Consider the following 23,792-nt stretch of genomic DNA (forward strand, 5'->3'; position numbering starts at 1 on the left):
CAAGGGGAGAAGGGCCGAGTGACACTGGACCTCAGCGAAGGCCAAGACGGGGTGGGACCCCGGGGTCCCGGCCAACCATTGCTGCCAGCCATCGCTGAGCATGTGGTCCTCTTCCTTCCCGAGGCAAGGGAGAGCCCTGGGCCCTGAGAACACTGAGCAGTGCTTCTTGCACTGTCTGGAGCTTAGAGTGGGAAAGGGCTGATGTGGAGGAACTCCACAGCGCACAGCTCGGGAGCCTCACATTTCTGGTCTGTGTAGTGGGGACAGCTGCCTGCCTTGGCCGTCTCGGGGGCGCCCCGGGCAGAGGGAGGCAGCGTGGGCGCAGAGGCAGTTTCAGTGGCGGTCACCATCGTAAACACTACTCAGGCCTCTGGAAAGGGCCAGTGTACATTTTCTGTTCTCCAAGGTTAATCACAAACTTCTAGACTCGGTAAGTCATCGGCTCCTGGATGAACCCTAAACAATTCTTCAGCTCCTAAATGGCTTCAAATATACAGTCGGCAGTGGGCTGCACAGAAGTGGGCTAGAACATTTCCTTTTTATTTAACGGTGAAATTGAAAGGGCCCTGATCCCTTACCAGCAGGTCATCAAATTCCAGATGCCCTGATGGCCAAGCAGGGCAGCCTACAGATTGGAACACACTCAGGAAAAGAACTAAAGAAGTGACGTCCACTCCAAAACCTGGGACTTTGGCCTCACTGAGGAAGGGGCTCCCAGGCGGGAACATCTCCGGCTGGATGTGGGAGAATCCTGCCGGAGGGCAGACCACATGGTCTCTCTGATTCTCTAAGTCCTCACAATGCACATCACAGTTTCCTGACTCCATCTGTCAGCTGCCAGACCTGGTAGCACCCAGAGCTGACCTCACTTTTGGGGCATGAAGCCGCCCTCCTGGGAGGCAAGCAGCCTGTGAGTGAATGAAAGAATATTAATAGATTGTAAGCACATGACGGCCAGGTGGGTCTACCTCTAACGTCATGAGTGATCCCCTCCTCCGCGGCCGCCCTGTAGCTGCTGGGCTCGGTGGGGCTCTCCTCATTGTAGTCCTCGCCCTTGAAGGTGTCGTAGTAGTAGTCGCGGTCTTCCACCACCTCCTCCTCCCCCTCCTCCTCCTCGTCGTCGTCCTCGTCTGCAGCTGCCTCTGTGAAGTCTTCCAGATCTGGTTCGGTAGGAAACTCACTAAAGGTCACAACAAAAAAGGAAGGTCACCACCAACTGCTGCGCACAGAGAACCACTGACTCCCTTCCCTGCTCTGAGACTCGGAGCCCAGAGGCAGGGAGTAATAAGTTCAGCCCATCCCTGGTGGCTCAGACAGTGGGAAAGAATCCTGCAATGCAGGAGACCCAGGTTCAATCACTGGGTCGGGAAGATCCCCTGGAGGAGGGAATGACAACCCACTCCAGGATTCTTGCCTGGGAAATCCCATGGACAGAGGAGCCAGGTGGGCTACAGTCCATGGGCTGGCAAGGAGTCAGACACGACTGAGTGACTAACACTTGCACTTTTTCACTTTCACAGTGAGCTCTGCTGCTAAAAGCCCTGAGCCCGGCCACCTCATCAGGAGCTGACCGCCAGGAAGCAGGGGCCGCGTGACCGTGCGGGAAGGCGCGTGGCCAGGAGGACAGGTGGATGAAGGCCACTGGTGCACCTGGGCTCGGCCACAGTTGAGTGAGATGTGCTGGCCTACCTCCGGAGGAACAGGCTTCACCCAGGAGCCTGGGTGTAGCAGCCACAGCCGCCCACAGGCTGAGGACAGAACTCACCTTTTATAAACGTCGTAGTCTTCCTCTTCATCCTCGTCGTCGTTGTCATCGTCGTCCTCCTCGTCCTCTTTGGACACTGCAGTTTGGACCACCTTTGTCTGTGGGCAGCACACGTACTCGGTGCCGTGGAACTGGTCCACCCCGCAGGGCAGCAGCATGCCGTAGCTGTACAGGGTCATCCCCTGAGAGAGGCAGGCCTGGGGGGCCCGGGAACATGGTCAGGAGACAGCCGTGCGCTCAGAGACCCCCCACCCGTAGCTCTCTCAGGACACAAGTGCGCTCAGAGACCCCACCCCTAGCTCTCTCAGGACACAAGTGCGCTCAGAGACCCCACCCCTAGCTCTCTCAGGACTTAGCAGTGTGCTTAGAGACCCCACCCCTAGCTCTCTCAGGACACAAGTGCGCTCAGAGACCCCACCCCTAGCTCTCTCAGGACTCAGCAGTGTGCTCAGAGACCCCCAACCCTAGTTCTCTCAGGACACAAGTGTGCTCAGAGACTCCCACCCCTAGCTCTCTCAGGACTCAGCAGTGTGCTCAGAGACTCCCACCCCTAGCTCTCTCAGGACTTAGCAGTGTGCTCAGAGACCCCCACCCCTAGCTCACTCCAGAAGAAGCCCTCACTAAATCACAATGTTAAGCCTTTCTTGTGGACACATTAATTTTTTTGCCAAAAAGTTGTGACGCTACTAGTTTACAGATTTACAAATTTTGCTTAACCTGTAACGGGAAAATGTTCTCTGGCCCAAAACAACGAAAGCCCAAAGGTGGAAAAAATTAAGGCTGGGGTGGTGGTGGTTTCTTTGAGTACTTATCAACACTGGTTAACAGTGGTCAGTAATAACATGCATTCTTCAGTGGTGAGGAATTCAAATTACTTCATAATTAGACAAAATAAAGGCAACCGACAGGGAAAACCAACTAAAATTGGCGGACACGCTACAGAAGCTCATCCTCCTCAGAGAAGAGTGAAATGACTTCTGGTCCCGTCAGCATGCATGTCCACACAGATCTTCTGTAACTGGATATTTTCACACAGGCCTTGGGGTCTGCGACAGCCTTACTGGATGCCCTGCCGAGAGCTTCTCAGCAATCCTTTTAACGTCCTTGACTCCAGGCGCTGGACTGTTAATACTGTACTTCCTTACCAAAATATCTATTCTTCTTCCAAATATTTTTAACTTAGAAGACACAAGTAACTGTAAACTTTGATGAGATAAAGGGGAAAAAACTGAATTAAGAAGACTATTATTTTTCTGGAGAAACGCGCTCCTCTCTCCCCCGACAGGAGCAGCAGCCCCTGACTGCTGCCGGCCGGCCTTTACCTCTTTGACCACGGTGTGCCAGCGCTGGTGATTCTCGCACACCTCCATCCGCTCCTTGTGGAAAAACAGGCACTTCTCTGGAACTAGCAGAACATCACTGACAAATTCACCCACTGGAAAAGAAAAGCTTTGTCAGGAGCAAACCTGATCACAATTCAAGGTGAAAACGACCCTGACTGCAGGTCACTGGGACAGTCACGCAGCCACGTGCAGACAGGAGCAGTCTCTGACGCGCGTGAGCTGAGCTGCAGCTCATCTGCAGGAGCCAACTGGACATTTCGGCTGACACACAGCCGTGACGCCCGGGACTTCCTCCCTCCTCCCTGCCCTCCATCCCTTACTCCCAGCAGGGAAAATGGGAAGAGGAGCCCATCAAGACCTCAAACACACACGGCGACTCCCCACCACCTCTGACTTCACACCAACAACAGTCCCAGCCTCTCACTTCTCTATTTCTGCCCACATTGCGTCAAGTAACAAAATGTCCAGGAAACTGAGACTGCCTGTTCTCCCAAAGTACAGCTGAACTTTACTTTAGCCCTCTGTGTACCTACAGACACCTCACTCTAAGACAAACCACCACTGTGATAACTGATCCAGGTACAGACCGTCAGTGGACAGTGAACGACGAAGTGGGAGAGAGGTCTTTGCAGAGGGAAGGTCTGGCAGACACGACTTTACCCGGGTGAGTGATAAGCTGACGGAAGTCATGTTCTGAGAACACAGCACCTAGACGTCTTTCTGCTACAAATAGTCATCTGGCTCTAATTATACACAACAATGAGAGGATGAGACAGTTGGACGACATCACCAACTCGATTGACATGAGTCTGAGCAAGCTTCGGGAGCTGGTGATGGACAGGGAAGCCTGGTGTGCTGCAGTCCATGGGGTGTCAAAGAGTTGGACACGACAGAACTGAACTGATACACAACAATATGACAGAATCGTATTCAGAGATATTGTGTTAAACAAAGGGCCTAGACTGTCAAAAATATTATTGTCATAAAAGACTCCGGAACTTCCTTAGGGGTCCAGAGGTTAAGACTCCACTCTTCCACTTCAGGGGGCACAGGTTCGATACTTGGTTGGGGAACCAAGACCCCACATACTACCAAAAGAAATAAAAGATTCAAAAGAAAAAGCTGAGGAACTGTCTAGATTAAATATAATACATCACCCTTTTTGCAAGGGAGCTGCAAAGGACATTATTTGAACACTAAGGACAGCTGTCCCAAGCATGACTGCTATATCACAGTCATAACACGAGAACACCCTTGCTCTTAAGAAGATGAAAGCTACTTGGAGGTGAACTACATAAAGTCCCAACTCACTTTCAAATGGTTTAACAATGAAAAGTAAGTAAAGTGCACAAAATAGACAGAGTAAGAAGGATAAGGCAAAACTGGAAGCCCAGGTAACAGGTATAGAGTTCACAACTGCGTTTACCATAGGTCTGAAGCTTTTCAAAAATAAAAAGCTGGGGGGAAATTACACATAGCTGCTTAGAAAACAGAGCCCTTATCTTTTAGAAATACATGCTGAAATATTAAAAAAAAAAAAAAAGGTATCTGTGATTTGTTTCCAAATAATGAGGGGCTGTTGGGAGTGGGCCACAGATGGGGTAAAGGTGGTCCATGAACTGATGCCCGTTTGATTGGGCAGTGGGCACATGGTGGGTAAGGCGATGATTCTCTCTGTGTGTGGTTATTTTGTAATGTCCGTAATAAAAGGCTAGACACTCTGGGTCAGTAGGTCCAAGGTGGGCCTCAGTGATCTGCACGCAACGAACATCCCAGGCTCTTCTGACGCATCATGGACAGGCCCCACAGGGCCCAAGTGCAGGACACTGAGGTGGTGCTGGGCTCAGGGGAGATGCGGTAAGTAGGGAGGGGAAAGGAGGCGGGCAGGCTCAGCTCTGATGTTTTACAACAACAACAACAACAAAAAGGAAAACCTAATAAGGAAACTGTCTGGCAAGAAAGGTCTTGGGGGAATTCCCTGGTGGCCCAGTGGTTAGGACTTGGTGTGTTCACTGCCAGGGCCCGGGTTCAAGCCCTGGCGGGGAAACTAAGATCCCGCAAGTCAAGTGTTAAGGTCAAAAAAAAAAAAAAAGAAAAGTTGTAGGGCCTGAACTGGTGTGAAGTCTACGTGTAGACCAGCTTCCCAGCCTCACCACAGCCTCAGGCCTCAGTCTCTGGGAGGCCAGGTGCAGCCCCTGACCTGCTGTGAGGGGGAACTCTCTTGTCATCACAAGCTGCTGCCCCGTATCAAAACAGCCCTCCACAGCCAGTGAGGTTTCACTCCGCTATTAGCACAGGGACTTTGGGGGCCCAATAGCTCAATCTGACACTAATGCAGGAATACAAAGGTGAATTACACACAGTGCTGCCCTCGAGGGCCCCAAAGGCCCCAGGGAGGTAGAAACAAAAGTTTACCATCAACCAGGCTTCCAGTTGGAGCTTAGTATAGGCAAAGCCCAGTGGCAAACCAGGATTCAGCTCTACTGGGGAAGCAATCTGAGGCTCAATCTAAGTAGAAATCACTGGAATTCTGACATCCAAGTACCAGCTCTCATTGTTGACAGTAACTGTATTTACTTGGCAATATATTTATTTTTGGTTTTTATTTTGGCCCCACCTCGAGGCTTCTGAGAACAAGACATCACAGCAACCATCCCCATCCAAGAATCCTTCCAGAAATAAACAAGGACAGAAACAGCCACAGGCTCACAGAGCTCCCTTCTTTAGGTGCAGGAGTCCGTCTGTATATAAATGTCAGAGATGACTAACTCCTTCCCCAAAAATACTAGCACCTTTGCCTCTTCACACTTCACCAACTCTGTCCCACTCAGACCAGCCTGTTTAGATAAAACTTTATGGATAACGAGGCAACTAGTAGTAACGTAAGCTATAAGATTCAGTTTGAGGGGGAACATGGAAGTGTAACTTCTCACTGAATATATAAGTACCAGTGAAAAAGAGCCACACTGGGCAAGATCGAGTTGCAAAGGCTTATGGACAAGGAGGCAAAAGGAAGAAATGATTGTTAGGTACCATCTATCTATTGTGTACAAATATTTAAGAGTGCTCTTTCATTTCCTTGAGAGTTTTACAGAGAATGAATGAAACCTCATACCCAGAGATGCCTTACAGCCAAACGCAATGAAAAAACATCTTCAAAACCACATCAGGCAAAACCTTTCAAAAGCCTCACGCCACTGCAGGGTGCTCAATTTTAAATAAACCGTGTTAAGCATACACAGTGTCCTTTCCCCCACTCAACATTTTTAAAACAAAGTCATTACTATGTATTTTAAATACTGTTACTCAGGTGCTGCCTCTGTTAGTTTGCTACCTGTGAGAATGAGAAAAGCAATGAATCCCATGTTAGGAAAGGTTTTAATGAAGGGAGGGAGGGGAACAGGTTAAGTTAATGGTTAACAGAAATAGCCACACACAGAGAACAAAGCAATGGATACTTAGAGGGAAGGGGGAGCGGGAGGAATTGGGAGACTGGGACTGACATATACACACTATTAGGTATAAAATAGGGAACCAATGAGAGTGGACTGTACAACGCAGGGAGCTCGACTCAGTGCTCTACGGAGACCTGAACAGGGAGGAAATTCAAAAAAGATCTGGAAACATGGCTGACTCACTGTGCTGTACAACAGAAACTAACACAATAATGTACAGCAACTACACGCCAATAAATATTAATTGAAAAATAAATACATCCACAAAACTACAGAGGCTGTTTACTTTTTGTTAAACTTTTTATTTTACATTGGGATATAGCTGACTAGCAATGCTGTGATAGTTTCAGGCGAACAGCAAAGGGACTCAGCCATACATGTACATGTATCCATTCTCCCCCAACCTCCTCTCCCATCCAGGCTGCCATAGAACACTGCAGGCTGTCTACGCTTAATACTCTGTGTTAGTCCATTAAGCTTCTATGACCAAATCTGCCCAAGTCACCCAGGTTACAGATGTGTGAACATAACTCAGGTGTGTTGACGATGAGCGGTCAGGATGAACACACTCACTAGGTTTGGAACAACCCTCCTTCTGGGTGATAAAATGTGACAGTGGTCCCCAAGTTCGCTCTGACTGTTCATACAAATGCATGGAGTCAGGAACACCCTTATCAGCTGAGCCTTCAGACGGGCAGGTGGCACAGGGCCTGGCCGAGGCCGCCCTGACGTCGACAGCAGCTACGACTCACTCCTTCAGCTCCCGAACACTAAGCACAGAGTCTGATCTGGCTGGCAATACAGGACTTCAGCAAAACGTGTGGGCGAAGTAAGGGGACCAGAAGACCACCCCTGAGGCTGCTGCTGTACTACGCACGCTAGGGCTGCTAACAGTCATTTCAGACTCCTGACGTGAACGAAGCTGGGCCACTCTGAGGGCAGCGTGCTCACTCAGGCCTGTAGAGAAGGCTCATCCTGTGAAGTCAGAGGGTGCCCACAATGGGAGAGGCAGAGTGAGCAACCAGACAAGTCACCTATCAATGCCAGAAAGCTGCGAGTGTTCAAAGGTCCTCAATAAATTCCTACAGCCCTTGGCTTCTTAGCAGAAGAAGCTATCTCACTGTGAGCCAAGAGAAAATGAAATGTAAGGGACTTCCCTGGTGGCCCAGTGGTTAAAACTTCACCTTCCAATGCAGGGGGACACAGGGTCAATCCCTGGTCAGGGAGATAAGGTCCCATATGCTATGCAACATGGCCAAAAGATAAAAATTAAAAATATTTTTATAGTTCAAAAAAAATTTTTTTTTCAAAAAGAAAAGAAAATGTAAGACTGGGGACCCTGACTCCCTGAGCGGTATCCAGAGGCCCCAGGATGCTCACCGAGACACTTGAATGGGATCACGAGGTGGCTCTTGCACTGCTTCTTGTCCCTCCGGCACCAGTTGTCCACACTGACCGGCTGGTTTGCCTCCATCACATTTGTGATCTGTAGCTCTGGATACATCTGCAAGGGACAGGGAACACGCATGGTAAACGGACTTTGTCCATAACAGACGGACACTTGCTGGGCAAGTGAGGGCGAGGGTCTGTGTGCTCAGCTTCGCCATCGTCCTCTGTAAAGGTGAGGACGCCTCCGCTGCCCGGTTCCAGCTGAACTCCTCCTCAAGTACAGACATTCTGTGACCATTAGCTTTCTTTCGACAGGCAGACTTTGGTGCACTTCTAACACATCTTCTCTTTAAAAGGACCTACAGAAGGAACAAGTGTTCACCCCGAAACGAGTCTATTAGGTACTGAGTCCACTTACAGGACGTGTGTAAATAGCCGAGTTCATGAACTAAAACATTTGAAAGGCAAGTCTATGGACGTGTCTGTTAATGAAACTACAGAATAATATTCTAGCCCTGACCCCAAAGGCTAGTTTTGGCCAGAAGTTAAAACATCTCATATCCTTTTCTACATCAAGTGTTGGCCTGAAAGGTCTGTTCAATCAGACCTGAGAGAATCCCTTACGATACTGGTGGCTCCTGGCTACAACCTACAAGTGCAAAACACAAGCGCACACGTGATACTGGGCCTGCTTCACGTCCCCCTGTGACACGTGGGAAGCCAGGGCCGCACCTCTATGGCCCCGGTCAAGCTCCTGCAGTATTCCTTCCAGAAAGGCCCAAGAGCTTGCAGCACGCCTGCGCCAGGCGCACACTCAGAACAAAAGCCTGCTACCTGGTCATTACAAGCTTGGTCTTAGGTCAGAAAAGAAGAATGACAGAGCACCTGTTTCTAAGGTTAATAGGCTCACACATGACCCAGAAAGAAAAGCATCTTTAAGCTTCAGGCAGCACGCTCACCTCCTGACAGTACTGGAGAACTTCTTCTTTTGTGCCGAAGCAGCTCTGGGTGCCCGCTGGGTCAGGCTCCCACCTCCCAGTCTGGATGTTCACATGCATGTTTAACTTCCCACAGAACATCGCAATCTGAGGTTCGGCGACAGCAAATCCTGTTCCAGCGCTGGCTGCCAGGGCCTACGGAGAGAAAACAATTTCAGGGTCACTCCCAGGAGGCAGGCGCCGAGGCAGCAGTGACAGTACAACTGACCTTTAAAAACTCTTCATTAGTTACTATTTCTTCTTCCTCAACAAATCCTTTTCCCAGGAGCAAAGCCAGAATAAAAAAAGACCTTTGGAGGTCTACGGTCGAGAGAAAGGTGGGTGAGAAACGTAACCCCCTCTCCACATCTGGATACTTCTGACCTGGGAACAGATCATCCGCCTGCAGTCCCCTCCAACACAAGCAATTCCACTTCCCAGCCTGGAACACACCAAGCCACCGAGTACAGAATGGCAGCAGTTCCAGGGATTCTATTCAATTCACTCACACAACAAAATTTTATTGAGCAGCTATTATCTTTGCACAGCAGCGTGCTAAATGCGTAACACGCAAGGATGAGCCAAAGATTACGTTCCCTGCCTGCAAGGGCTTACGGTCTAGTTCACAGTCGACTCTCACACAGAAAGTGTGATCCTACCCCAGACACCCTGAGGAGGAAGAGAATGCAGAGCTGGAGGAGCCTACGGTACAAAACAGGGATGTGACGTAGGCCTGCGAAGGAGGTTGACTGGGGAAGTGTCCCAAAGAGTGACACTGGAACAGCTCTGGGCATCTGTGTGGGGAGTGTTGACTCAGAGTCTGTTGAGGCCCTAAGGGAGGTGGGTAGCAGACTGGACAATCCTTAGACCAAGGAAGGATGGAGTGCTGAGCATTTTAAGTATAGCCTTAGTATTTCCAAACGCAGCTCTGATGCTCTCTGTATGCATGGGAATGGCTCAGGAGCTGGAGAAATAACAGTAGCTCGGGTAAGACACCCCTGGGAGACAGGAAAGGCTCGGTGATGATGGTGAGGGGGTATGATACATGAAATGGGAACACTAAAAGGGACTTCAAGAACAATTTCATCTCGTGTTAGGAAAAAAAACCCCAGCTATTTGTAGCCATTAACAGCTCACAAATTACAGGTGACAAAAAAACATTTAGGTATGATGAAGCTCCTGCAGTCTCGTGCACTAGAAAAAAACACAGGCATCTCTGCGTCTGCAGATATACCAATATTCACAGCGACAACCACAATAAAGTTTTGTCGTCTCTCCTAATATAAAGATTTTTTCAAAACAGAAATTAAACATCTTTTTAAAAACGTGAAAACTTGAGGGTCGGGTTAGATTACATGGTCCATTATGACCTTTTCAAAAAGAGCAAAGAGCATTAATATTAAATGGTTTTCCTATTAACAGGAGAAAGCAGATTTGGCTTTTAAAATATACAGAAACTCGTGTTTTTCAGGCAAGTCTCCTTGATCTGTGCTGATGGACTGATTATAGACCTGAATGGTCCTTCCAATCAGAAGCCTATGTTAGATTCTGAAATACCACATTTTCCAGGACCAACTTGCCACCTGTGCAAGTTTTGCTTTGCAGCTTATTAAAATTAGCCTGCTTTCCACTAGCATGAGACAAGGAAGCATGAACACTTGCCCGATAGTGGGGGGAAAGCTAACCTGGATCTAAAATGTTGCCAAGATCAATCAGGGCTGAGAAACACTTCAATGAGATCCAATGAAGAGAACAGTCAGCAACTTTATTAAGTAGAATAGACCGTTGCCCTACTGTGAGGAATAATCATTTATTAAAGTAGAAGACAGATAACTACGCCTTCAGAATAATTGATTGTGAAGCTACATACTGGAGTTAGGTCTTGTCTACTCCAAAGAAAGAAAAAAATATTTAAGGTACCTGGGGAAAGAATGCACAGGTAGTACCCTAACGCAGGGGTCCCCAACCTTAAGTATCTAATGCCTGCTTATCTGAGGTGGAGCTGATGTCATTACAGAAATAAAGTGCACAATAAATGTGCTTGGATCATCTCAAAAGCACCCCCTCACCCTGGTTTCTGGTATCAAAAAGGTTGGGGACCACTGCCCTAGTGGCATTTAGCTCAAATAGATCATTAAAAGGTATAAAGAGGCATAAGACAAATGTGCTTAATTCTCACACTGAGCTGGAGATACGCACAAAAAATGCCTCTTGTACTGGTCATTCTTCTTCTGGGAGCCATACTAAGGCTCAGGGCTAGTAACCTGGGTTATGATGGGGAGTAAAATGAGCATACAGCACACAAGGGGGTATATAGAGAGACAGAGGGGAGCAGACCCCAGGATGCACTCTGCACTGAAACCAGTATTCTCAGCAAATTCCTCCCTTCCAACTCATCAAAAGCTTAGACAGAAATAAACAATCAACGGGTCAGGAAATAGTATTTCCTAGTAGCTAAGACGCTCAGTCATGCCTAACTCTTTGACTTCATGGACAGTAGCCCGCCAGGCTCCTCTGTCCATGGAAGTCTCTAGGTAAGAACACTGGAGTGGGTTGCCCTGCCCTCCTCCAGGGGATCTTTCCAACCCAGTGATCAAACTTGCATCTCTTACGTCTCCTGCACTGTAGGCGGATTCTTTACTACCATGCCACCTGGGAAGCCCAGTATTTCCTAAACCTGCTACAAATGAACTACTGTGGTTAAACGTGAAATATGCTGAGCAACAGTTTCTAAATTCTGGACTAGACTTATGGATATATACAACAACATGGCTAAATCTGAAATCAGATTCGTGGTTATCCATAAAAGAGTTAATGACTGGGAAAAAGGACAAGAATATTTTTGAACAATAAAATTTTTTTAAAGTTTTAGTCTGGTAATAATTGCATGCATATAAACACTTTTCCCATCTCAAAAAACGGTATAGTCTAATATTAAACAAGTGGAATGCCAGGGTGGGATCTCAGGGGTGGTATCTTATCTTTCAGAAGTACAGGGGCAAGGGAGGGAAGCCATTTGCCTCTTATATTCCTAAAATGAATATAGGTAAGAAGCAGTGTCAGTTACGTGAGCTCGCCCAGGCCACAGAGTGGGCGTGGTCAAGATCATGGAGGCAAATGCCCATCACACAGCAGATGATGGTCCATGTGTGGCTGTTGGCTGAAAGACCACAAAGGTTCTGACTGTATGAATGCTCAGTTTACGGGTCAACCACAGAGGTCAGTACACTGGTGGTAAGTGCACTTAATCTTTGTGTAGAGATAGTCAACAGCATCTTCCCCAAAGAAGATCTCAAACACCCAAGGGTAAAGCAGCAGGAAGCAGCAGCTTGCAGCCACAGCTCCTCACATCAGTTACCACCAAGGAAAAGGAGGGCAACTGGAATCGGTCCAGACAGCTCATATGCTGCCGTGATTCACTTCTGAGTTCAGAAAGATTAATCCTTGTGGTCATCAGAGACTCTCAAGAAGGTATCATTTGGAATATAAAAAGCCTCTGCGGACCACGTCCAGGAATCAACTAATCAAACATACCCTAACCTTACCTAGAGTACAACAGGATTTTGTTTTTTTGTTTTTCCTGTAATGCTTGTGCTTCTTTCCTTTGAAAATGCTCTTATTTAATGTGCTCTCCATTTTCTGAAGCATATACTGTGCTTTGATCCATTACATCAACATATAAATCAATCTGGTTCTTAAATCTAACATGTTACAAATGGGATTTTGCTGCCAAGTCAGCACTTCTGACATCCTGTGAACCTGGAATCCTCCGCCAGAGAAAATGAATGCCCCGTGCCAGGGCGCTGTGGCCGGCCCTTGATCTGTGCACGCTGCAGCACCTTCAAGGCTTTGAGTACAAATTGCATCAATTGCTTTCCTAGCCCAGCACTTCCACTTTACTTAATAATTCATTCTTAATAAGAAATCCCATTCTATTAATTTGGCTCAGGAAAAGAGTTTAGCTACCTGAGGATGGAAATTCAACTTGGTTAAAAGTGCTCTAGTCACTTGGTTGAAAACCTGAAATGGCTTAAAGCAACAAATAAATAGAAACAAACAGAAATCTCATCCTAACGCTGATCAAGGGTCTTTAGTCATCACCCCAGGAGAAGCATCTCCTGGGCCCACCTCAGCCCCATCTCCCTTCACAAAACTGCTCCCCCATCCAAAGCAAACAGGTAATCCATTACTTCCTCACTAAAGCTACTGCCCCAGGATCTGATTTGGCTCCAGGCTCTGTTGAGAGTGCCTGCCACGGAGGGAGCATCCTTCAGAGAGCAGGGCTTTATCCCGTTCCTGAGGGAGTCTGTTTCCTGGCACAGGAAGTGCTCCCGTGGTCTGGTCCAGGGCCACACAGCTTCAGCTCCCATCATAGCACTGAACAAGCAGCGCCTACTTACCACTGCACAGGAGTGACATCGAGACAGACTCTTACTCAAAGACACTTTTTAAAAAATGAAGTCAGTAAATGACAATCTACTCATGGATGTGAAGATCCTGTATTCATTTCTGTCTGCTCAAGTTCTGAATGGCACTTCACGATTCCTAAATTAAAATGACTTAAGTCTGTGTCCACATACCTGCGGCTAAGATTTACTTAATCGAGCAAAGTTTAACAAAATCCATAGTCTCAAGGTTATTGCCCCAATATATTAACTACAAAAGGGAAGACAAATTTGTCTCCAGCAATAATTCACGTTAAGAGGACAGATGAGCAAAGACGCACCGATGGCTGTCCCGGACTGGAGGCTACGGACAAAATAAACAGATGCAACGTGGGAGCCCAGACAGCATCCTAGAACAGGAAAAGGACACTGGAGGAAACCTGGAGCCGGATGTGAATACGGCCTGTGAGTCAGTTAACAGCTCTGTATCAGTGTCAACCTCTCAGCTTTGGTAACCGCACGAGGGTTATGTCAGATGTTAACATGCATAGTGTTATAACGTATGGGGGAACTCCCTCTAGTATTTCTGCAACTTTTAAAATATTCTAAAATTAGTTCAAAATAAAACAGCTTTGGTTTTTAAAATCCTGTTCCTCACTTGCCTGAATCTGACTGTGACTGCAAGGCTTCAATCTGTCAAAAGGAAATAAAATATTTTGGCAGGACAACTAGCAAGTAAATCAAGCAGGCCCAACACCTGAAAAACTGTTTATTCTGAACACACCATAATGTAGTAAAACCCCATGTGTATATAGATTATATCTGATTTCTCTCCAGTGGGGGGACTACTACAATCCTGCCCAGAACCTAACGTGTAAGAGACCCCACTTCTATTACTGTCCAAAGGGTGACTGTAGTCTGATGCCCCAATTACATCTTCCCCAGCAAGAGTGAAGCTTTCAATTGAAAAAAGCTCCAGGGACTTCCCTGGGGGTCCAGTGGTTAAGAATCTGCCTTGCAATGCAGGGGACACAGGTTCAGCCCCTGGTCTGGGCACTGGGATCCTACATGAAATGGGACAACTGTGCCCATCATGCACCACAACTATCGAGCCTGCACCCTGCAGCCTGCATGCTGCAGCTGCACAGTAGCCTCTGCTCGCTGCAACTGGAGAAAGTCTGAGCGCAGCAACCCACAGCCTGTGTGCCGCGACAAAAAGCCAGTGGGGCCAAAAATAAATAAATAAAAATAAAAAAGATCCAGGCTTCAAACATTTTAACCTACTATTTAATAAAATAGCAGAATTCTTGTTGAGCATTTTCTAGCTTTCGAAACAAACACAGAAGCCTGCACTTAAAAGGGAGTTTACGTTACACCAGCTAAAAATCCTCGTTCTCCCTTTTCTTAACATTTGGACTTAATTCTAATTAGAAACTGGTGAATTAGGTTAGGCGGAAGAACTCTAAATGTAAAAGGCCATTTTTCTTCCACTGACATATGCCAGCTGTCAGGTATCATTTTCATAGGCAGTAATTTATACAAATGATCCTGCTTTTATTAGAGCTCTAAATATGCAAGTATAGATGAGGTATCAATTCCAAGACTGAAAGCAGTTTAGAGTGTCTCCAAGGCTTTTGACAGGAACATGGTGGTCTGTCCATCTGGGCTACACTGGGAAGGATGCAAGCATTAAGGTTTAAGAGCGGTCTGTCTTTAAGTGTTTCAGAGATGAGAGCTAATAGTCTTTTATAAAGTTACTGAAATATAGAAAACACTTTCATGTATTAAAAAAAAAAAAGCAGAACAGTGTTTATGGATCTAGAATTCTCAAATGAACAAATTCTCTACAGGTTCCTGTGTTTCTTTCCAATTGCCCATAATAAAATAGGAATTCTACAAAACTGAGGTCCTTGGGTACAGAGGTCCTAGGGACGATGGCTTTTCCAGCCATCATCTCCTGACCCCAGAGCAAGTGCATGACATGATGGCTAAGGGCACCGGCTGTACGGGGCGGACGAAGTGTGACTGAGTTCTGGCCCCACCACTGACGAGCTCTGCCACATTTGGGAGGTTACCTAAGTAACCTCCTGGACCCCAGTCTCCTGTCTATAAAATGAGGACAATAATAACTAGACACCATAGTGATGTTTTGAGGTTTAATGAGTTTCACACACATAAAGTGCTTGAAATAGTGCTTGTTACATAGGAGTTCTTCAAGTGTTGGCTAATATCATCAGGCTTTAAACTTTATCTGTAAAATAGGGCTACTGACATACTACTCTCTCAGGCCTCTTGTGGGATTAAATTAAGAGAATGCAAGTAAGCACTAAGCAAAACTCCTGACTCAAACGTCAGCATTGTTATCATTGGCTGGCTCTTGAAGGCATCATTCTCTCAGGCTACAAGAACAGGGGCTTAAGTCACGGGTGTACCACATGACCAGTCATGTCCCCACAAATCCATGAAACGGGGTGAAGATGGCACCTTCCTTCTCTACCTTTGAAATCTGGACACATCAGAGTGGGCTGCATCCACACTCCATGTTTTCTTTTGAGGGAATTCAGTAATCAAAGGTTCACATGATGATTTAGTACCAGGATACCATAGAAAAAGAGAAGCACTGGGGTTGTTGGCTTCCCGGTTCTGGTTTGGCTTCCCGCTGAAAGTGAGGTCAAGATGAATCTGTGTTTCCTATCAAAAGGACACTATGTTATTTCCCTAAATCTTGAGGGCTGTTCTCTTGAGTTAACTGGCTAAATAGCCTTGTGGAGGTTATTCTCTCCCGACCCCAGTTATCCCTTTCGGGCGACGTAAATACAGCGTTACCCAAATGTTAGGTGTTTCAATAAATGACACCCGTGGTATCAGCTCTGGCTCCCATTACAGCAGACAGAAGTCCACGCTCCTGTAACTCTTGACACATGAGACACGCAGCTTGCAAAAGACAGCTTTCTCACTACTTAAAAATCTGCCCAATTCCCAAGCAAAGCAGTGACCCGTCATGTTTTGAAGGCTGTGACCTGCAGAGCTCAGAAAGCTGGGACGGTGGAGTGTGAATAGTAACATCAGACGATCTCCATGGTGTGAACTTGGCCTTCCCCTTGGCAATCACTGGCCAGTATTACCCAGGCAGCAACCAAGGGCCTGAGAGACAAACAGCCCAGGCAGGTTTGGCGGGGGTGGGGGAATAGGCATGTTTCCTAAACCTTAAAAGACTGAAATGATTTCAAGTTACTAACACCAAGAAGTACAAAGATTAAATATTATTCATTAAATATGTTCACTCCAAATCATTCTTATGGACTCACAGATGACAGAAACACTACAAACAACGGAGCACTTTCTGTGGCATAGGCGAGCACAAACCTGGCAATATTCTCAGAAATTATAAGCATACTTCTAACTGATCTGATGCTTTCTAGTATTTTGTGTATTTTAAATGCATTAGGTCAGTTATTAAAAATTAGGTAATTTGGAGGCATAGTTCGAATATTTTATATACTTGAAACATAATAAATCATACTTCTTTTAATAAATTCTATTCTTCAGATAGATTTAATTCACTAAAATAAATACTTAGTGATTTTACCAAGCTTAAAATGGGTAACTATCCAACATGTCAGCTCTGGCTGCAATGCTCTGACTTCAAGATGTTCTAACCACAAACGTGATCGGTCAATGTCAGATACTGGAATTGATTTCACTGGATCTTTTTTTCCTTTAAGTAACTGGGAAAAGATAACAAACAAATCCATGCAGCAGCAAACATCCCCACGTAAATACTCAGGACAGTTTTTCCTGGTGTTTGAAGGCAGGGGGTTCACAAACCCTTGTCGGGGGCTGCTGCGGTCTGTAACACGGTCCTCACGCAAGTTAGAGACGCCTGGTGAGCAGGTGCACACGTGGCTGTGGACGGCGCTGGCTGCTCACTGCCCTACGTGAGAAGTGACTGTCCTGAGTTCTAAGGCGCTCTTCTTTCTACCTTCTGTCTTACATCATTTTTCATAGGATGACAGCAGTAGGAAATGGGTAGTCTGTTTTTAAAAATATATTCCTTCTTTAATATTAAGAACTGACAACCTTAACCAAAATTTTTTTCTTAGCTTTACTATCCCAGGAAAAACAAAGCATTAGCTCTTTATTTCTAAGGTTCTGTGATGCTGAATGGAAAGGGCAGAAATTCTTTACAAATAGAAAATAAGACAATTTGCCAGGATGACTTGCACAAGGCAGGGAGAGGAAACGCACACTTGAAAATACAAAAAAATGCCAATTTCCACGTGCGATGCTGTGAAACATTCAGTGTTTACAGGTCAAGCAACAACCACACACTAATCTTCATATAACACATCACTCTAACTTCTAAAGTCCATTAAAACAGCTGAGAAAACAACACAAATATGAGAGAGATCCATCCTCTCCAAGTTCAAAGCAAGTCAGAAAGCCATCTCCTCCATGATTTATGTAGCATTATCAGCTCACACCAGGTCTGCCTGCAGACAGTAATTCTTCCTGTCTGGGACCCATGCCCATGAGCACTACTGTAATTATCAGCAATTTAAAAAAATAAAGTAATAAAGCGAGTATGAGCGGCTAGTCAGTATGTTTACTGCTTGCTGTCTCTGCCATTAATTAGCCTTCCTGGGTGCCAGCCCCCTAACCACTAAATAAATGCAGGAAGGAGAGCAGGAAAAGCTACACATGAGTAAAAAGAATAAATAAAAAGGGTATCAACATCTGTGTGAATGCTCCCCACCAGGAAAAGCACAAAAGCACTCGTGTTCCAGTGGTCAGGTGGGCCCTGGGGACAGTGTCCATGCTGCCCTCTGCAATCCACTCCAGCCACAGCATCTGAACCAGCTCCAGGCAGAACACAGCACACACTCTCACATTCCCAGAGATTCCATCTCTGGATGACCCCGGCTATCTGCCCCCTCCTCCCTCCATCACCCCACCAGGCACTGGGTATCATCCTTCTGGGCACAGGCCAGGGTCTCTCCTGCCTCAAGGCACCTAGAACTCGCATCTCACCTCTCAGGACCCAGTTCAAATGTGCCTCCTTCTGGGGGCCCTTCCCAAGGACAGGCCCCAACCCGTTGGTTGTTTTATTTTCCCATCATCCAAAACCACCCTCCAGTAGAATGCAGGTTCCTGGGGGCAAGAAGGGGGGCTCTCCGGGTGCTCTAACCGCATCTGCAAACAGCAGTAGTAGGTAATCACTGACACCCAAGGAGGTGACTGTCTGATTCTAAAACCTGTGCTCTTGTTTTTTTTGCCAAGACATTTAGTTAAACGAATAAGAATTAGCAGATACCGCTCAGTGGCAATTTCTAAATGATGAACACTGCGCTGGTCTTCACATCAGTACACATATAATGAATGAACAAGTTAAATGAAAAAAAGAAACCCAGGCAGTGTAACAAGGCTTCATTTTTAAAATTTTATTGTCACGTGAGTCCAGCTGCCTAGCCCAAAAAGCCACCACCACGTGGCTCCTAGTGGAGTCCTCCACCCCAAGGCGGGTCCTCTTCGGGGGCACCCCTCACAGCCCTTTCTCCCACTATTTGCCGCCTTGATTCTAAATGACAAGTGTCCCTCTGCACCTTTTCAGTCCAGACATTCTCCATCAACTTTCTATTAAAAGGGACTGAACTCAAACGACCAGACCCTCTGTTCACTGCCCGGCCCCCCTCCCCGGCACCGCCGTGCCCTGTTCGTTAAATCAATCTCCTGTTTACACGATTATAACATAAGAAGGTACTATGGTTACAGCTCCCTTAGGCATCTACCCTCCTCAGTCTCAGCAAGGCCATCTCTTCTTTACTTCCCTGTACCAATGGCTGGTGGGCTTCCCCGGTGACTCAGCAATAAAGAACCCACCTGCCAATACAGGAGGCACGGGTTCAATGCCTGGGTCAGGAAGATCCCCTGGAGGAGGGCATGGCTACCCACTCCAGTCTTCTTGCCTGGAGAATCCGATGGAGAGAGCAGCCTGACGGGCCACAGGCCACAGGGTCACAAAGAGTCAGACACGACAGTGTGTACACACTGATGGCTGGCACGCCGTCTGTCAGGAAGATATGCAGAGAAAATCGGAGGAAGACTGCACAGCGTCCTGCCGCTTCACCCGTGCGGATGACTCTCCAGGAGAGACCCAGCACAGCCACCACTCCTGGGGCTCCGACCACAACCGTCCTGAAGACTCCTCCCTTCTCTCCTATTCCCCACTCAGGCCTCTCTCCTTCCTGACTGACCCCGTGTCAGTGGCTCACAGGTTCCCACGGGCTCCTGGGAAAAGGTGTGTGGTTGCTGAATTTCAAATGTGATGGGTCTCAAAATAAGCTTTCATCTTATACACGCACTTTATTGGCCATTTGGACAAGCTCTAAGTTGTAACGACACAACTTCCCTCAGAATTTAATGGGTGGAACTACAGTCTTCTAGCTCCCAGCATTGCTGCTCGTACATCTAGCCAGTTTGATCCCTAGTTTGCTGTGTAGGTTTGGTTTTTCCTACACGGAAGTAAAATTTTACCAATCTCTGGTATCCTGAAATTTGATAAGGAGCCTTGGTCTGGTTTTTGTCAACTCACTTGCCTGACCTTTCATTGGGGTCACATCAGTGTGAAACACTCAATCCTGGGTTTCTTCTCTCTTTATGAAGTTCTCATCAGGTGCATCCTACCTTTATCTTTTCTAGCTTTTGTTCCTTCTTTCATAAAGATTTCTAACCAGATTTTTAAATGTCTAATATCACATTTCTGGAGAAGGCAATGGCAACCCACTCCAGTGTTCTTGCCTGGAGAATCCCAGGGACGGGGGAGCCTGGTGGGCTGCCGTCTATGGTATGGGGTCACACAGAGTCGGACACGACTGAAGTGACTTAGCAGCAGCAGCAGCAATATCACATTTCTAATAACCAACAACTCTTCCTTTTTCTCTGAAAGTCTTTTTTTGTTGCAAAACTATTTCACAGAGCCAATACCCTCTCCTTTCTGAGATAAGCAGAAACAGCCTACTAAAGTTATCTGTCCGCTCCCTGCATGGTCTTCAAGTTGCTTTCTCCCCATCATTTTGGCTCTGGTTCATGGTGTCCCTGAAGTAGCTGTGACCCTAAGTCATCTAACTCAGTATTAAAGAAGGGGACACCGCAAAGCTGGCTGGATGTCTTCAGTCCATGGAAAGAACTTGTCCAGAGAGGAGTTCTACAGCTCCCCAACTTGGGCCCCGAGCCTGGCTGTCATGGGTCTGGGGGTCCTGACTTTCCCCTCTCAGTGCCTCATGCTCTGCTGGGCCTGAGGTCCCAGAGTAACCTGTGGTCTTCTCCTGGGGTGCAGAGTAGGGGTGGTTTTCAGGGACAAATTACTCATAATGGCAACCCACTCCAGTATTCTTGCCTGGAGAATCCCATGGACAGAGGAGCCTATTGGGCTACAGTCCATGGGGTTGCAAAGAGTCCGACACAACTGAGTAACCGAGCACATACACACAGAGATATACTGAATTAAACAAAATGTATTGTCAAAGCTCATTTCACCTATTTTCGCTTTTAAAAAAATGTCAACTGGAAAAAGTTACATTTCATATGAGCCTTGCCTTTCTAGTGACAGGGCTGTGTTAAGTGTACAGCTAACACTGTGCTAGGAACGACTGTTTTTCATTCACCTGTAGACTCTGTTTTACTGCATTTTCCTTTCTTTCATTATGAAGGAAGTTTCTGGCCATTACAAGAATGGAGTGCTTGGACAGCTAAGTAGGTGAAAGCCACAAAGCTTCTCTGAAGAGGCCAGGCTAGACAAGTGGTTACAACTAAAATAACGAACAGGAATTAAGACAGGAAAAAGGACCTTGAGACATTTCTTCCTAAAAGGGGGATTTGGTGTAAGTTATGTAAGTGGGTGAAGCAGGGCCAGGAGCCAATGCTCTTATTTTATCCAACTGCTGGAGGGTGGGGGAAGGGAAGATGATTCGCCTCCATCTCCCAGCTCTTTAGATCTACAAATAGTAAAAGAAGCCTGATTGAGACATTAACAAAACTAGACTAGACAAAACAGAAACAAACAAAAACCCCACTCTCCTAGGCTTCTGACAACCACAGAATCAAATGCACGGTGCTGATACCACCCAGGAGTTAATTCAATTATTTCTGTTTTGAGTCAACACATTTCCAACAACCTTAGAAGAGCAGGCTCCAGAGGAATCAAAATGAAAGAATCACAAGTTCTCACCCACAAGGAGGCTTGGCTGGTAAGGAAGATGTCATGTAAATAGAATAATCCCAATAGAAAAGAGTTGCAAACTCCGTCACATAGGAGATCCCCAGCTTACTGTCCAACTGGTTCCTGCTGCTGCTGCTAAGTCATTTCAGTCGTGTCCGACTCTGTGTGACCCCATAGACGGCAGCCCACCAGGCTCCCCCGTCCCTGGGATTCTCCAGCAAGAACACGGGGGTGGGTTGCCATTTCCTTCTCCAATGCGTGAAAGTGAAAAGTGAAAGTGAAGTCACTCAGTCGTGTCCGACTCGTAGCAACCCTATGGACTGCAGCCCACCAGGTTCCTACGTCCATGGGATTTTCCAGGCAAGAGTACTGGAGTGGGGTGCCACTGCCTTCTCCAAAAGGTACATGACAGGACCCCTATTTAATGTAGGTATATTATTATAAACTGGGAGTCTAGTCCTGACCAAATATGAAAATAAAGAGAAACAAGGACAGACACGAGTGTTGTTATAAACCTAAGTATTTTGATCGTAAAAGTTCTTTTGGAGTTCTTTATCTTTTATGGGATGGTGTGGCTGAGGCTTCTTAAAATATTTAAACCTAGTGAAGAAGAGAAGACGGCATCTCTTTCCCTTGAAAACGTCCCTGGGGCAGGCATGAGCATCCTCTGTTGCTCTGACAACCGTACTACCTCCTTCCAGTGTACATGCCTGGATGGCGCTCACTGCTGGCTCACTGCACGTGAACGCCTCAATCACGTCCAGCAGGGATGCGGGCGTCTTCCCCAAGATGCGTTCAGTGATCTTTTACTCCCAATCTCAACTAACTTTTCTAGAAACCTCTGTGATGTCTCCATGCCAGTGTTTATAACCTTCCCCTGAGCATTAACTTTCTTAAAAATCCATCCATTTTTTTTTTCCTGGAGCAATTAAACCATCTTTTCCTTGTGCTAAAAGCTCCATCCGCTGATGATTTACAGACATTGCCCAATCAAGCTTAATCAATTACTCTGAATAATAACACGCCTTTTTAATTTAAATTCAGACACTCCACAAAAGTAATTCAATAAAAGGCAGATGAGAACATGGCAACTATCAGCAAACGCCAACTACATTTTGAACGAAAAAAACAACCACCACCTTGCTAAATCATCTTATGCATTCCCAAACGATTAAAAACTACCAAATAGTCAGGAAGCAACAGTTAGAACTAGACATGGAACAACAGACTAATTCCAAATAGGAAAAGGAGTACGTCAAGGGTGTCACCCTGCTTATTTAACTTATATGCAGAGTACATCATGAGAAATGCTGGGCTGGAAGAAGCACAAGCTGGAATCAAGATTGCCGGGAAAAATATCAATAACCTCAGATATTCAGATGACACCACCCTTATGGCAGAAAGTGAAGAAGAACTAAAAAGCCTCTTGATGAAAGTGAAAGAGGAGAGTGAAAAAGTTGGCTTAAAGCTCAATTATTCAGAAAATGAAGATCATGGCATCCGGTCCCATCACTTCATGGCAAATAGATGGGGAAACAGTGGAAACAGTGGCTGACTTTATTTTTGGGGGCCCCCAAATCACTGCAGATGGTGACCACAGCCATGAAATTAAAAGACACTTCGTCCTTGGAAGGAAAGTTATGACCAACCTAGACAGCATATTAAAAAGCAGAGACATTACTTTGTCAACAAAGGTCTGTCTAGTCAAGGCTATGGTTTTTCCAGTAGTCATGTATGGATGTGAGAGTTGGACTATAAAGAAAGCTGAGTGCCGAAGAATTGATGTTTTTGAATTGTGGTGTTCAAGAAAACTCTTGAGAGTCCCCTGGACTGCAAGGAGATCCAACCAGTCCATCCTAAAGGAGATCAGTCCTGGGTGTTCATTGGAAGGACTGATGTTGAAGCTGAAGCTCCAATACTTTGGCCACCTGATGCGAAAGGCTGACTCATTTGAAAAGACCCTGATGCTGGGAAAGATTGAGAGCAGGAGGAGAAGGGGACGCCAGAGGATGAGATGGTTGGATGGCATCACCAACTCAATGCACATGGGTTTGGGTAGACTCCGGGATTTGGTGATGGACAGGCAGGCGTGTTCATGGGGTCACAAAGTGTCGGACACGAACAACTGAGTGACTGAACTTAAATAATCTTTATTTTTTTATTTTAATATAATCTTTAAAAGCCACAACCATATCTATATGTATCTATATGCCTATATACACATATGTGTATTTACACACATACAAATTCAATAATTCTT

At 46.4% G+C, this 23,792-nt stretch overlaps 1 protein-coding gene across 5 annotated transcripts in view; it reads right to left on the reverse strand.

The window, feature by feature from the left end:
• The window catches only part of APLP2 (amyloid beta precursor like protein 2), a 62,370-nt gene that overhangs the window by 19,865 nt on the left and 18,713 nt on the right, over nt 1-23,792 (reverse strand). For all 5 annotated transcript variants that reach the window (XM_055581169.1, XM_055581171.1, XM_055581170.1 and 2 more), the window contains exons 2-6: nt 8,912-9,085; nt 7,944-8,067; nt 3,088-3,200; nt 1,766-1,962; nt 969-1,180 (exon numbers count right to left, since the gene is read on the reverse strand). In XM_055581169.1, the coding sequence (XP_055437144.1) occupies nt 969-1,180; nt 1,766-1,962; nt 3,088-3,200; nt 7,944-8,067; nt 8,912-9,085 (820 nt within the window). The remainder of the gene's footprint in view (nt 1-968; nt 1,181-1,765; nt 1,963-3,087; nt 3,201-7,943; nt 8,068-8,911; nt 9,086-23,792) is intronic.

This window comes from Bubalus kerabau, chromosome 5 (assembly GCF_029407905.1).
Source record: "Bubalus kerabau isolate K-KA32 ecotype Philippines breed swamp buffalo chromosome 5, PCC_UOA_SB_1v2, whole genome shotgun sequence".
In the NCBI taxonomy this organism is placed as follows: domain Eukaryota; kingdom Metazoa; phylum Chordata; class Mammalia; order Artiodactyla; family Bovidae; genus Bubalus; species Bubalus kerabau.